We start from the raw sequence: 16,056 nt of genomic DNA on the forward strand, positions 1-16,056 counted from the left end.
ATTTGGTAATGTTGCCTTTGTGATATCATTCCCCTACTTCCACTGACCCTTGTTACTAGATTTGCCCGTAACTCTAGGGTACACTCATTTATTAGGGTTACTCTTCTGGGGGAGGGGTTCTGTACTTCTATCAATGTACTGCTTGGATCACTAGTGTTCTCATATGGAGCTCTACTTCTCCCTTCTGCAACCCCTCCCAGTGGAGCTATCCTGCAGGACATAGGTTCCCCAAAGCTGGGCTCTTCCAGCCCCAGAATCAGATGAACACACACATTAACAGAGCGCGTCTGAGAGGACCAGGTTAATCAGAACTCCCAAGCTGACCCTGATATGTCCCTGGACTCAGTAGGCTGGGTCGAGCAGCACTTCTCAGCTGTCACCCTCATATGCTAGGGATACCGCACCGGAATAGAGTACGCCTGAGCAGGCTGGGCTGAGCAGCACTTTCAATCTGCCACCCTCATATGCATGTCCCCTATACCCACTTCTACATTACAATTGTTCTGGTAGTAACCCACTTGATGAGCAAACCCCACAGGATATTTGGGCGCCGCAGGGATCTTTAGCTTAGGTATGAGGAGCATTGCTGCAGAGCAAATGAGGAAGCCAAAAAAACACCCATGATGGGGAGAGAGAAGCAACCAGCTTAACCATGAAAGTTATTTATTGCCAGGTAATAACCATAGGGTAGCCAAACAAACAGAACAGTTATAATATTAAATCTAACTTGAATTTGATTATAAAAGTCAGGTTTAGAAAACTATAACTGATCACACAAGTCAGAGTCAGAAGGCTATACCTAGAGAGAGAGAGAGCGAGAGCGAGAGCTGGGTTCTCACCACTCGGTGAAGCTTGAATCAGTCGGGGGTCCCTGGTAGTGGTGGTAGCTGGGAGTGCTGGAGACAGGCAGAGCCTCCAACCCCCAGCATGATTAGTCAGGAGAAGATGAAGTCCCAATGGAACTGATACAGATTTTGGATCAGGGCATCAGAGCACTTGCTTGAGCGTGGGTAGGGGTTTTTGTAAGGAAAGAACAATGGTTCAAGGGAGAACACTCGATTTGTTTGTGGGTAAACTGATGGCTCAAGGGATTATACCAAAGTTGTTTTGTTCAGGCTAGACAATAGGAACGGATTATTCCTGGGTATGGGCGGTGTTCCTTCAAGGGAGCTCACGATGCAATTAGGCGGCTTCAGTATTTTGGATGCCAATAAAGGATTTATTACTAGAATTGGTCTGATAACTATTGAGCTGGGTGTGTGCAGGTGTGGGTTCATTAACATCTTGAACAGAGATTCCCCATCATGCACTGCTTCCCTGCTTTTCTCGTTCCAGGGTTCAGTGCAATTCTTGTCTTGGAATCTCTGTTCTCCATTCTGTATGCTAATAGGGATACCTCCCTGTCCCATCTCGGATGCAAATGAGGTTAGGGGAGTTTCCTTAATCCTGTCACCTTTGTCCAGAGGGGTTTAGATATGTCTCTCCCTGCCTTTTCATTACTTTTTGTAAGTCTTTCTTCTGATCGGCTTCGGTTCAAGCAGAGGCTGGCAGGGGGGAGGGAGGAGGGAAGGTCTTTCTTGAGTCAGTCAGGCTGGGGACTGTGCCCTGGTTTCCCAAGAACACAGAGCTGATAGGTAACACCCTGCAAAGTCTCAAGCAAGGCTGGGGCTCTGCAATGTGGGTATGTGGATAGACCAAGAGAGGGAGGAAGTAGGAGCTGGACACTGTGTAAAATTATTTCCCTGTCCCCCTGTCACGGGTTCCTGGTGTGGGCTTTTGAGAGGTCTCTGTTGTTCCTGACTGGCCCTCCTTAGCTTGCCCTCGGTCAGGGAAGTTCTTAGCAGTCTGCTTCAGTGTCTTGGCTGTGTTTGTGGAGGCAGCCTGGTGCAGGGCTGTCACTCCTTTGTTGTCCCAGGCCTTTCTGCCACCCTTTCCTTCTCTGAACTCTCCCTTTTATAGCAGGCCTTGTTAGGGTGACTAGATAGTATTAAATTACTTACTTCCTCCTTCTGAAGTGTGGAACCACCCTTGAGAGAAGGTTACTGGGGTGCAGGGTTGGAAGTGATTTCCTGCAGGAAGCTAAAGAACATAGCTTTTGTAGAAGCCCATTTTGCCAGAGGGTTGGGACCCAGTGTGTGTTGGCTGGGCCGAAGCTTGCTTTGTGTAAAAATAAGAAGATTTGGAGGAGTTCTGGGGTTTTTGATTTGTTTTCTTCTCTGGTTTGAGGCATGTTGTATTTATTTAAGAATAGGAAAACTAGTTTTGGACTTAATTGGGAAGAGTCTTGGATCTGTTTTTATTTACAGAGTCAAAATACTTTGTATTCTTTATTTATTGTTTTAAAACATTATCTATAAAAATCTAATAATAAAATAGCACCTAAATAGTTTTTATTTTTAACTGGAAACCATTTCATAGACACCAGGGCCGGCACCAGGTTTTCTGCTGCCTCAAGCAGAAAAAAAAAAAAAAAAAAAGTCATGGCATCGCAATCGCGCTGCTCCACTCTTCGATGGCAATTCGGCGGCAGGTCCTTCCTTCCAACAGGGACTGAGGGACCCACCGCCGAATTGCCGCCGAAGACCCGGACGTACTGCCCCTTGATATTGGCCGCCCCAAGCACCTGCTTCCTTAGCTGGTGCCTGGAGCCGTCCCTGATAGACACAGAATTTCTTTTTGGCGATCATTGTTAAATAATGTAGTAGATGTGCACAAACAATGTCAGAGCAAGATAACATGCAAATTGAGAACAATAAAAACCTGTGCTGGGTGAGAAGATTTGGGCCCCAAAGCAAAAAACATTAGTGCAATGTTGATGTTACATATTTAAACACAGAAAAGTAAGGAAAGGTAAGGTTCTCATAGTAACATTAATTCTCTTGTGTATACAATTTTAAATTACTATTACTCATAATAATAATAATACCTAGCTCTTATATAGTGCTTTCATCAGTAGATCTCAAGTGCTTCACTGTGCGGGTCAGTATCATTCACATTAGGTGACCAAATATATATGTAAATAAAATACAGTAAAAATCATAAATTCCTTAGGCAGGTATATTGCCTTTTGTCTGTGCAGCACCACGCACATTGTCATTCCATAAATGATAATAATAATGAGCAATGTGGATGAGTTAATGTTACTGTGCAAAACTAACGTCACTGTCTAGTGTCTTTATATTTGAATATGCAACTTTAATGTGCATTAATGAAGTGTTCTTCATGTAATGTTATTTTCTGTTTTACATATATAACTGTACAAAGAAGTAAAATTTTTCTTAGAATGGTGAAGTTAATTGAAGTTACCTTGATATTATAGGCAGAATGTCATATTTTAAAAGTGCCATAAAAGACAAAGGTATTCCACAAGACAAATACTGTAAATGTTATTTCCATATCTACTACATATTGTGAAGAAGTATTTGAATTTTACTTCATCAACTCTGTTTACACAAGGAAAGAGTTAATTATCAGTTTGGAATTTGAAAGTTAACCAGCTGTTTATATTATCTTTATAAGCATTTCTCCGTTTGTGGGAGTCTGGTCAGTTTAATGAACTAGATGAATAATTTCTTTTCAAAATGGCAGGAGATAATAATGAACCTGCTTGATTTTCAAGCACCTTAGTGAACTTTCTTCCCAGATACTTTGTGTCTTTACACTGTACAAACAGTATGCAGATTTTTGTGTGTTACTAGTGCAATTAGTTTGTCATATGAACTCTGGTTAATTTAGAAAAAGTTGATTTTTGTATTTACAGTATTGCCAACCTCAAATGTTTAAAAATCATGAGTTAGTCCCCCTAAAATAAAAAGATGGAAAAAAAAACCATTTTGGATTCTTTTTATTTGCCTCTTGGTTTTTGCACCTTTAGGATACATTTTCCATTTTTTCTCTAAAACCCTAAAGGCTAGAAACCTGTTTAAAAAAATCAAAGCTGAGATTCTCACTTAATCAGAGGATTCCAGAAGCTTTAAGAAAAATGCCACTTATTGGGAGACTTGCAATAAAATCACAAGAGTTGGCTATACTATTAGCAATTATTATTTTTTCTTTCTGTTTGCTTTTTGCTTTTCATTTTCGGTAGTCCTTTCCTGACATTGAGCTGCATTTAAAACTTTACAGACATCAGTGAGTGTACTGGATGATGGCAGGATATCATGGCAATAGATACCTTAGAAGTAGCTGTAATACAGAATTAAGATTGAGGCACTTAAGGTGAGATTTTCTCCCCCGCTCTAGCTCGTGTATGCCAGATAAAGAGGCTCTGAAAGCCCTGATTCTGGCTGGAGGACAATTCCCCTGATATAAGAACCTCAGAAGACAATCCCAGGCTCGTTGGCTGTCTTCTGAAGTTCCGCTTACAAGCCCCAGTGTTGGAGACATGTTCAGGGTGAAACCACAGTGCATAGTGTGGCTGCCCCAACTTAGTCCAAGATGCTGTTACCAGGGCCAGCTATAGGCACCAGCAAACCAAGCACGTGCTTGGGGTGGCATAGTTCCAGGGGTGGCTTTGGAGGGTTTTTTTTTTGCTTTGACAATTTGGTATTGGAAGTTTTTGGGTTTTTTTTGTTTTTTGTTTTTTGTTTTTTGGTTTTTTTGCTTGGGGCGGCAAAAAAACTAGAGCCAGCCCTGGCTGTTACATGGCCCCTGGACCCACCCAGAATCGTTAATGTGAGTAAACTATAATTATATATTACAAGCTATCAAAATCCAATCTTTGGATGCTTATTAGATATAGGGAGTTTTTTACTAGAGGCTGAACCAATTTGTATGGGGACACCGGTAACAAGCTATATCCATTTTTAATATATCACATACTTCAAACCCTGCATATAGGTCCTCAGCCAAAACAACCTGAACTCATCTTTGTTTACATCACAGCTTTCACTAGAATAAGATGAAAATCAGGTATAGGTTTCCATGTAAAGTTTCCCATGTGTTTTTACTTGATGTGTTAATTTCAGTTGTTGTATTTTAACATTATGGGGGAAATTTTCGAAGGCACAAGTCATTGAGCTTTAGCTCTGTCATATGTACTTTTGAAAATCTTCCTCTAACCCTTTAAACCAGGAGTCGGCAACCTCTGACACGTGGCTCACCAGGGTAAGCACCCTGGAGGGCCGGGCTAGTTTGTTTACCTGCCGCGTCCGCAGGTTCGGCCAATTGTGGCTCTCACTGGCTGCGGTTCACCGTTCCAGGCCAATGGGGGCGGTGGGAAGCCATGGCCAGCACATCCCTCTGCCCGCGCCACTTCCCGCAGCCTCCATTGGCCTGGAGCAGCGAACCGCGGCCAGTGGGAGCCGTGATCCACTGAACCTGCGGACACAGCAGGTAAACAAACTGGCCCGGCCCGCCAGGGTGCTTACCCTGGAGAGCCGCTTGCCAGAGGTTGCTGACTCCTGCTTTAAACCATGGCAAAATGGAAACATTGAGCATTGCAATGAAAACAACAGTATCATGTTGTGATATGAACTGAGAACATTATTGGCCCCAGAAAAACAATTTCATTTGCTTTAAATGTCCTCAAAGTCTTGTTTACAGTAGGCAAGCCTGCAGGATAAATTTTTTTTCCTGAATTTGTTCAAATGATTGACTACCCAGCATCATTTCCAGGAATGAGATGCAACTTATCAGCAAAACTAACTATGAGCAGGTGATCACCATTAATTTTTTTACTGTGCTATACAACACTTTTTAAGTTGCTTCATAAATATTACTAGGATTATTAGAGGATTTTTTAAAATTATTGATCCCTCTGCATTAGCCTCATGTAGCTTTTATCATAACATATAATTTCTAGCAAGATGTTTTCCATCATAGTTATGGTGGAGTGGTGGCAGCACCATAGTTAGGGTTATATAGTTTAATAATTCAAAATGTCCCACATAAATAATTTGTGCAAATAAGTGCAAGATGTAAATAACAACTGTTCAAGATACGTCAGCTATATTGTAGAAAAGATGAATGGTAATAATTCAGCGGCGTAACTTTAAAAAATATTTCCTGTTTTTTTGTTTATTGCAGGAAGAAGGTCACTTTTTGTGGACAGATGGATCTCCTTATCTCAGAAAAGCTGAGATCTCGTCCTTGTCCTTGATACTAGAGAATGAAACTGACTGCTATGCTTTTCAGCAAAATCCAACTGGTCCAAACTATTTCTTCACAGGATTTTTCTGCTATATATCTTTGCCATATATTTGCGAATATGAATGTAATTATATTTCTTTCAGTCTTTTACATTTATCTGAAGGTGTTTTTTCCCCCCCATAAAACTACATTAATGATGTTACTTTTAGAAAAATCAGCCTTTATATTTACCAGTTATTCTAAATTTTTGGTGTTCTTTTTCAGTACCTTCTGTACCAGAAAACTTTGTGTTTAACGTGCAAGACATCAAAACAACTGAAGCTGTGTTTGTCTGGAGTGATTTGAATGACTGGCTTAAATCAGGATTTGAACTTATAATTAAATACTATTTGGATGATTCAGAACAACACTTTGAGCGCTTGCCTCTAAATACAACACACACAACAATTGTGCAATTGTCTCCTGGTCGCCTTTATAGGGTTTTACTATCAGCAAGGAGCCCCAGAGGGGCACAAACTAACTTAAGTCCAGTTCTGATGGTAGAGACAAGTAAGTTACAAAATATACAGGAATAATAACCACTCAATCATTCACTTTTTCATATTTTTTTCTTTTAAGACACTATGTTTTGTGTTCATGGACATGCTAAAATTAGAGATGGGCTGAACTGAAATCTTGGATATGAACACTGCCAGATTTTAGAGTGTTCAAAATCTTGATCTTAATCCATAGCTAAATTGCACTATTTAAAGGATTGAGGAGTTTACATAGGGCTTAAGTAGAAAACAGGCTAAAATGTGACTAGCTGTAAGGTCAGGGATTTAACTTCTGATTTTAAAAAATATTTCAAAACCTCAATCCCGTCATCATTCTGCACCTAGAACTTCCATTGAGGTCAAAAGGGTAGGGGCCAGGCTGTCAGTAAAGGTGAAAAGGCACCCATTTAACCACCATGATTTAATAAAATTGCACAGGTTCTAATTCTCAAGGAAAAGACTTCTTTTCTAAATATCGCTATATCCATATCTATGTAGCGAAGGTAAAGACAAATTTCACAGTTTGAAATACACTATAGTTATTTTTGACCCAATGGAGAAAGCTAAAGGGAATAGAGACAAATGTATAACTCAGTTATCTACTGTTGTACCAAAATCTAACTGAACACACCCAGTGAACACTAGCAAACACTGGATAAAGGTGATTAATTCCTTTAAATCAAAGGTGAGTCAAAGAGAAATCTCATTAAGAATAAATTACTTCAGAGACCCAAACAAAACTTCAAAACCACTCAGTCTGCCAAAGAATGATACAAGTAGTAGAGGAACATATTTTACAACTTAATTTCTGTCTGAATCCAATCATTTTGTACCTTCTTTTTAAAGTAGTATAGACAAAAAAGTATGAATTTATATTTATATTTTTTGTTCAAATGGTTTTTTAAAGATATAAATATTTTAGGTGTAAAAATTGGGTATATGAAACAACGGAGATAATTAAGCTGCTAGAAGGAGAGGATGCTGTTATATAGGGAATCAACTGCATATCATCTGGGATTATTCCAAACTGAAAGACTTTTGGTCTGATCTTTGAAAACTGATTGCAGGGGGAAATCCTTCAAGTTCCTATCTCTGTGATGTTAGGATCTGTAGAGATTAAACAAGGATGCTATGGGCTGGATTAGCATCTGGCAAACCATCATGAATAAGGAGTAGGGCATGGTTGCATTTCCCTAGGAGCAGAGCACGAACCATATTGCTCCATAGGGAAGTAAGGTGTACCAGTCCTATACCTAGTGGATTTTATTCCCTCCTCTGTACTGGCTCAGGTTTGCTGACTTGTGCATTTGAGGTGGTGGGACTCCACCCACTTCCCACCCCTGCCTATCTGGTTATATCTTTAATAAATAATAACTAAAACATTGCCAGAAGCTATTTTCTTATTTTCCTTTTTTAATTTTGTCATCAGGGCCATTACATTCTCACAGTTTAGAGGCTACACATATATCATCAACAGAAATCTATTTACAGTGGGACCCTCCACAGAACTCCTCCAATGCATCTTTTCATCACTATCTTGTCACTATTTTGGACACTGAAGTGAACACATCGGAGAAATTACCAGTTCAGAAAAGCACCACTTCAACGGTAATTAGAAACATCAAGCCGTATCATCAGTACAAGATATATTTACAGAGTGTAGCAGAAAAGGGATCTCTAAGCTGCAGTGAGAAGCCTATATTAATTACAACAGGTAATTACATATATATAGATCTTTTCCATTTAAATTGAAAATAGAAAGCACAAAGTTACTGTTAATAGGTACTATATAAGTAGTGATTTACTGGTACATGTTTGGAGGCAAGCCAGGCAAATTCTCTTTCTCTAAATTGCCTCTATCATTCATTAATTTTCCAGATGGGGAGTGTATCTATCATCTTTTTTTCCCAGTGGCTAGTGTTAATAAAGCTAAATAAATTTAATAATGGATTATATATATATATTTACACAGCTCATATATTTAATGATAATAAAATGGCTAAATCCCCATGTACCCCAGTGTAGCTTCAAACATAAAAACATGATGAATGTGAAGTTTAAGCAAATGTGGTAAATTAAATGTGAGCTGAGCAGTGCACCAATTAGGAGGGTTTTTTGCAATTTGCACTTGACACTTGCTCAAAGTTCCATAGGCTGTGGAACAAGGGGGCCATGACTCAACCACTTTTAAGCAGCGATCCCTTACTAAATCAGGACAGCTACTTCTGAAGCAGTCCAGAATGTCACTCTATGACGTCACTTCTATGATTCTATTCTCTGGCTGTGCGGTTGCAGTGCAGTTGAAATTTGACCCAGACAGTCCTTGGAGGGGCTGGAGAGCCAAATTTCAGTGAGTGCCACTGTGACCTGGTGCACAGGATCACAATGCCACTCAAATTTGGCTAGGTCACCCCTCTGTCAAGACAGAGGGATGGTCAGGTCAAATGTTGTTGCATCCTGGCATATTGGGAGTCTGTTCGGCGCAGTGCCGGAGAGTCTGCTGAGAACTTGATTCCTGGCAGCACTGGCTTATGTGCTCTGTTGGTAAGAGAGGGGGAGACTCCTGGATCGAGGGAGACCTGGGGTTCCTGTAGGAGCAGGAGAGGGGAGAGAGTATGGAGAACAGAACAGGGTCCCAGCTGAGGGGGAATTCCCATCCCCCCAGAAATATCTCATTTGACTTTCATGAAGATAGATCAATGATTATACTAATGGTCAGATTTTGATACCCTCATTCACAGTGTTTAGTGCTTTACTCTGTGACTATTTCCACTGGACTGGAAGGGACTACTTGCAGAATAGGGGACTAATGATTGTGAGTAAAGGTGGCCACAAAGGATGACTGGAGCAATTTTAATAAAATACTATTAATAAATAATACCTTTTCAGATACCAGTCACCATTAAACCATCCATTTTCTATATTTTATGTGGAGACTCAACAGCACAGAAACAAAGAGCACAGTATTGTTCACCCTTTCACACATTCTGGATAGCGCAACTTCCCCTTCCCATCTTTCCCACTTCCTCAAGCCTTGTCCTTAATGTTTCCACCTGCCCACCCCATCCTGCAATATAAAACCGCAGAGAAATACAATAAACTGCAGTTTATGTGAAAGAATGCAATTTAAAAATCATTAACTACAGAAGGTGAGTGTACAATCTGATATAACCTCTCTTTTGATTAAAGCACTGTACACATTTAGAGGTTTCTCTTGCTATGGTTATGTATGTGTCTTATCCAAGTATCACAAAAGAAAACATAAAATCAAAGGATTGCATTAGGAAGGGTTACTAAATTGACAATATTTTTGACCTGTATTTATACACTGTAACTTTTCATCTTTATTTAAGCTGTCAGTCCACCTAGCAATGTTGTTATTCATCCCGAGGATGTGCAAGAAGACAGTGTAATTCTTCACTGGAAGGTACCACAAGAGGGCCTTGGATCCTACATTCAAGTGAAACCTACTACAGATGTGGATGAAACTGTAAAGTTTTTAGTAAACACCACAGATAGATTTAAGATTAATCATCTAGTTCCTGGCATGACTTATGAAATAGCAGTGGCAACTGTGAATAATGGAAATATGAGTGAATTGAAGACTATTCAATGTACCCTAAGTAAGACAAAATTTTATAAAGATTAACATTTTTTTATTATTATTATTGTTGTTTAGCATAAATGATTTGGCAGATTGGGTAGTCTTGCCTGGCAATCCTGGGCCTAAATTGAGAGATTTAACACATTACGTAAACTGTAAGAGGCACAGTCTTTAAGTTAAGAGCATCAGAATTACATAGCGCAAGTCAATGCGAATGGTACATCATTATATCATTACCATGTTTAGATGTGCAATGGCAGCACTGAATGCAGTTGTGTGAGAGAGATGGGGACCAGGTAGGACATTTTACTCCCACTGTGAAAAGAGATTGGGTGTGTTGTGGATTTGAAATGGGGTGACTGAATACAAGAATGGTTCGGTTTAGATAATCTGTATATTGGTCTGTTATTGGAAAGGCTGTTAATCCAAGTAAAATGCCAGGAGTTATGTAGGCTGCTACAGCAAGAGTATGTTGACAGAGATGTAAATGGATAAGGGAAAAGAATTAAAGGCTAATAAGTAGAAATATGGTGCACATAATTTATTAGAGGTAAAAACTGCACATTGTTTATCTAAGGATCTCCTCTGTTATACTTAGTCTCCTGGGAGATAGAGAAGGTCCTGGTACAATATAGATTTTTAGCAAGTATGTAAGGAATGTGGAAGGTTCACACTTAATATGTGTGTGTTTGTGTAGGGGGATAGGGCTGTATAATATAGACAGCTGAAAAATGACAACATCACACTAAATATAACTGATTACAGTATTTTTTGGTAGATTTTGTCACTTTTTGGGCATAGCATGGTGTCCAATACCTCATTCCAGTTAAGAGGCCAGGAAATTACAGAACGTACTTTTCACAGCTGCTAGCCCCAGCTGTGGAGCAAGAATGCTAAGATATAAAGATCGCTTACCAGTCAAATGTAGGCTTACTTGGCACTTCTTCTGTGACTGAATTTACTCTCTTTATTTTACAATCCATAAGTTCATTTCTCTAAATTTGTTTCAAATACTGGTACTTTCTGCTTACTGGAATTATGAATTAAAAGGAAATTAATATGACATCTTCTGTAGACTAAACTGTTGTGATTGACCTCCTTTATAAAGTGTTTTGAGATCCAGTGATGAAAAATGCTATATGAGAGCTCGTTGTTGTTTATTTATTTCTCAGTGATACTGTATCTTATTATGATAGCTATTACTTTATGCCATATGAACATATTTCTCAGAAAACCTACTTCAGATTTATTGTATTACAGTAACTCCTCACTTAAAGTCGTCCTGGTTAATGTTTCGTTGTTATGTTGCTGATCAATTAGAAAACATGCTTGTTTAAAGTTGTGCAGTGCTCCCTTATAACGTTTTTTGGCAGTTGCCTGCTTTGTCCACTGCTTGCAGAAAGAGCAGCCCGTTGGAGCTAGCTGGTGGGGGCTTGGAACCAGGGTGGACCGGCAGCCCCCCATCAGCTCCCTGCTCCCCTAAGTTCCCTGTGCGGCAGCCGCCCAGCAGGCTGTCAATTGCCGGCAGTTCAGCTGTCCCTCCCCCCCACTGCCATGTGCTGCTCTTGCCCTCTGCCTTGGAGTTGCTCCCCGGAGCCTCCTGCTTGCTGTGCAGGGACGGGGGAAGAAGGGGGCTAATGTCAGGGTGTCCACCTCCCCCCTGCTCCTGCACCAGGGGCGGCTCCAGGCACCGGCACGCCAAGCGCGTGCCTGGGGCGGCAAGCCATGGGGGGCGCTCTGCCGGTCGCCGCGAGGGCGGCAGGCAGGTTGCCTTCGGCGGCATGCCTGCGAAGGGTCCGCTGGTCCCGCGGCTTCAGTGGACCTCCCACAGGCGTGCCGCCGAATCCACGGGACCGGGGACCTCCCGCAGGCAAGCCGCCGAAGGCAGCCTGCCTGCCGTGCTTGGGGCGGCAAAATACCTAGAGCCGCCCCTGTCCTGCACCCCGCTTACCCCATCTTCCATAGTGCAAGGGAGACACACGACAGGGCTCAGGACTGAGGGAGCTTCCTGGCAGCAGCTGCCCTCCCGGCTTGCTGATCTACTTAAAAAGGCAGTGTACTTAGAGTGGAGTCAGCGTACTTAAAGAAGCAATGAGTATCTCTCTTTCACACACACGGTGTGTGTCTCTATCTCCGTCTGCCATGCAGTCTCCCCTCCCTCGATTTGTGCTGCCTTGTAGAGTGTGAGGCTACATTAACAAAAATGAGCTAACCCTTGAGGGCTCAGCCCAGTGATAGTTCATCATTTATCAGTAGGGCATTCCCTGGGAAATATCCCACCCTCTTCAACCCTCTGACTTCACCTCCTCAACTAAGCTTCACAATCATCATTGCTATGTACAGTATTAAATAGTTTGTTTAAAACTTATACTGTGTGTGTGTGTATCTATATATATAATACTCATTCATAAGCTGAATTTTTTTAGTAAAAAAGGGAAGCATCAGAGAAGGGGGTTGGCTTATGACTGACTCCCAGCTTCTCTCTCCTTGATCCCGGCCACCCACGCAAAATTTCCACACCAGTTGATGTCTCGGACCGTCAGGGTAAGCCGCTGGCGGGCTGGGACACTTTGTTTACTTAGGTTTACCTCCGTGCCTGCAAACGCTCGAGGTAAACAAACTGTCTCAGCCCACCAGTGGCTTATCCTGATGGCCTGGGAGCCAAAGTTTGCCGACCCCTGAATTATAGGGTCGGCTTATGAATGGGTCATAAAAATTTTCCATTTTTACTTATCCATCTTGCAGTCGGCTTATAAACGAACTGGCTTATGATCGAGTATCTATGGCGCATATATTTCCCTGGAACCTAACCCCCCCATTTACGTTAATCGTTATGGGGAAACTGGATTCACTTAACTTCGTTTTGCTTAAAGTCGCATTTTTCAGGAACATAACTACAACTTTAAGCAAGGAGTTACTGTATTTTCATTCAGCTTTTTGTTAACTGATCTAACATTTGCTCTATTTTTTCTTGTTCCAGAGCCCAAACCAGTTCAGATTATTGTCCCTTATGACATTTCTAGTAATTCTGTGGTTTTATTTCTTCAAATGCCTGATGTTGGAGTATTTGATGGTATATATGTTACAAGCAAAGGAGGACCTAATGCTATGCTGGCTTTAAAGAATGATAATAAAGTAACAATTGAAAACTTGATCCCAGGCACAGAATATGATTTCTATGTTTCTACAGTAAGTGGAAACATGTTAAGCTCCGTATATCACGTACCTGGTGTAAAAACATGTAAGTAATTTAAATTTCAGTAGTGTATGATCCTAAATTACAACTTTAAATCTCTTTTGAAGGCCAAGAGCTCCTCTACTCGGTATAGATACCACTAGATGTTTTATAAAGAATGCTATAACTATACATTAGCTTTGGTGATATTTTAAGTCTTTGTACTCATTTAGATGCTTTTTTGTACCATATCTCTACTAATAATTAGCATGTAACTCAAGAATTAAAACAATATTAAATTTGTTGTTGGCCTTGTGGGAAAAATAAGATATTGACGTTTTGACCATTCCTATTTAGTCAATCAGATGAATATCAACAGAGTTTTTTCTGTGTCCTGATATCATTAGGTCTGTGCTTACGGATGCATCTCAAGGTATGGTAGGGGATGTGTAATAGTGTTTACATATCAATGCTGCAAGGTGCTAACGTCAATGAGAATTAAGCTAACCACTTCATAGGAGACACTCACCACTAAAGCTGGTTGGAATTCTTGGAATGACTTCCCCCCCCCCCACTACAAATATGCTTTTTCTAAAAATAATTTTTATGGTGAAATTTTTTTGTTGTTTTGAAATTTTCCATTTTTTCCCCCAATGAAACTCCAAAACCCAAAAATGTTTTGTTTTTTCATTTTTCTGCTTTTAATTGTTTCCATTTTTCAACCCCCTACATCATATACTATTTTTCAGTGGCAAAATGGTAGAAGGAAAAAAGAGAGGAAAAGAGAGACAGGGGAACCTCACAAAAATATGAAAATATTCAAAACAGAAAATTTTTGTGACTGAAAACTGGATAAAAATCATTGCAGAAAATTTTGAATGAATGAAAAAAATGTTCCTTTTAAAAACCTACAGGATAAAAATGATTTCTGAATTTTCTATTAAACATCTTTACCATTTTTTAAACCAGTTCTACTCATCCCCTCCCAGGACCCAGACTTTAAAATATGAATTGACTTTGGGCCAAATTCTCATGGCAGAGTCCAGCCTGAGTAAGTCGGCTGGGTATTGGGCAGATAGTTGGAGGCAGAAGGAAAAAAACCTCACCTCTCAAGGATATGAAGTCACAGAGGCTTCTTCAGTTTATTACTCTGAGGAGCCTTCTACACCCTTTTCCACCCCTACTGCAAGGCAGAGAACTGGCCATTGCATGCCACAGATACTTTGGCTCCTTGTTCATCCTTCCCTTGTAAAAATTTGGCTACTCAGACAGACACTTAATGGTTTTAAACAAATATTACACTCATTTAGTGTTACCATAATACCACCCTGCCCCCAATGCTTTTTATTAACTCCATGATTAACCAGTGAGAACGGAGCTCTTTCCACATGGCCCTAAAGCGATCTGCAAATATTTATTACAGAAATGAGCTGTGGAAGTTTTACCATTTGTTTTTGAGGAAAAACATGTTTTGTTGTAAATAGAAGCAAGTGTGGCTAGAAACACAATCACTGAAGAGATATAATCAAAAAATAAGGGATACTATTTTGGGGACAATGTACTGCATACGTGATGCTGAACTCCAACACACATAACAACCTCTGTATTAAGGTAATGATATATGGAAATATATGGTTAACCCTTAACATAGTCTGAGATGAGGGCCACATAGCCCCACCATGTTCAGAGGCCCATGTATGCTTACTGATCTAGTGAAATATTTATGCTTTTAATGAAGCATGTATTGCTGTCAACTTACTGCCAGTTGTCTGTAGTGATATTATTTTTCCAGTGGAGCATATGTAATCCACACACATTTCTTGACGTCATACCTACTGTTTTAACTTTGCAGAACCTTTAGAGATCTCATGTGTGGGACCATTTTTGTGTTCTATGTCAAAATGAAAACATGTCAAGTAGAAGGTTTTAGCATGTGCATAGAATTTTGTGTTAGAATTTGAAGGGCTATGCTTTTTGACACACAAGCCATGGGAGCTTGTGTATCTGAGGTCTTGATCCTGCACTTCTCTCTCCAGCTGAGTTGGCCTTTGAGCCCCACAAATTTAATGAAAAATATTAGAAAAATACAGTAACTCCTCACTTAAAGTCATCACAGTTAATGTTGTTTCGTTGTTATGTTGCTGATCAATTAGGGAACATGCTCATTTAAAGTTGCGCAATGCTCCCTTATAACATCTTTTGGTAGCTGCCTGCTTTGTCCACTGCTTGCAGGAAGAGCATCCCATTGCAGCTAGCTGGTGGGGGCTTTGAACCAGGGTGGACCAGCAGCCCCCCATCAGTTCCCCCATCAGCTCCCCGTTCCCCTAAGTTTCTTGTGTGGCAGCCGCCAGGCAGGCTGTCAATTGCCGGCAGTTCAGCTGTCCCTCCCTCCACTGCCATGTGCTGCTTCTGCCCTCTGCCTTGGAATTTCTCCCCGGAGCCTCCTGCTTGCTGTGTGGGGGCGGGGGAAGAAGGGGGTTAATGTCAGGGTGTCCCCCTCCCCCCTGCTCCTGTACCCTGCTTACCCCATCTTCCATAGTGCAGGAGAGAGACACGACAGGGCTCAGGACTGAGGGAGCTTCCTGGCAGCAGCTGCCATCTCAGCTTGCTGATCTGCTTAAAAAGGCAGTGTACTTAGAGTGGGGTCAGCG

At 40.9% G+C, this 16,056-nt stretch overlaps 1 protein-coding gene across 1 annotated transcript in view; it reads left to right on the plus strand.

Annotated features, from left to right (window-relative positions):
- The window catches only part of PTPRQ (protein tyrosine phosphatase receptor type Q), a 207,876-nt gene that overhangs the window by 18,051 nt on the left and 173,769 nt on the right, over positions 1-16,056 (plus strand). Inside the window, exons 7-11 of the mRNA XM_045002531.1 lie at positions 6,028-6,214; positions 6,355-6,639; positions 8,056-8,340; positions 9,980-10,249; positions 13,211-13,471. Coding sequence (XP_044858466.1) covers positions 6,028-6,214; positions 6,355-6,639; positions 8,056-8,340; positions 9,980-10,249; positions 13,211-13,471 — 1,288 coding nt within the window. The remainder of the gene's footprint in view (positions 1-6,027; positions 6,215-6,354; positions 6,640-8,055; positions 8,341-9,979; positions 10,250-13,210; positions 13,472-16,056) is intronic.

Source organism: Mauremys mutica, chromosome 1, assembly GCF_020497125.1.
Source record: "Mauremys mutica isolate MM-2020 ecotype Southern chromosome 1, ASM2049712v1, whole genome shotgun sequence".
NCBI classification, from domain to species: Eukaryota; Metazoa; Chordata; order Testudines; family Geoemydidae; genus Mauremys; species Mauremys mutica.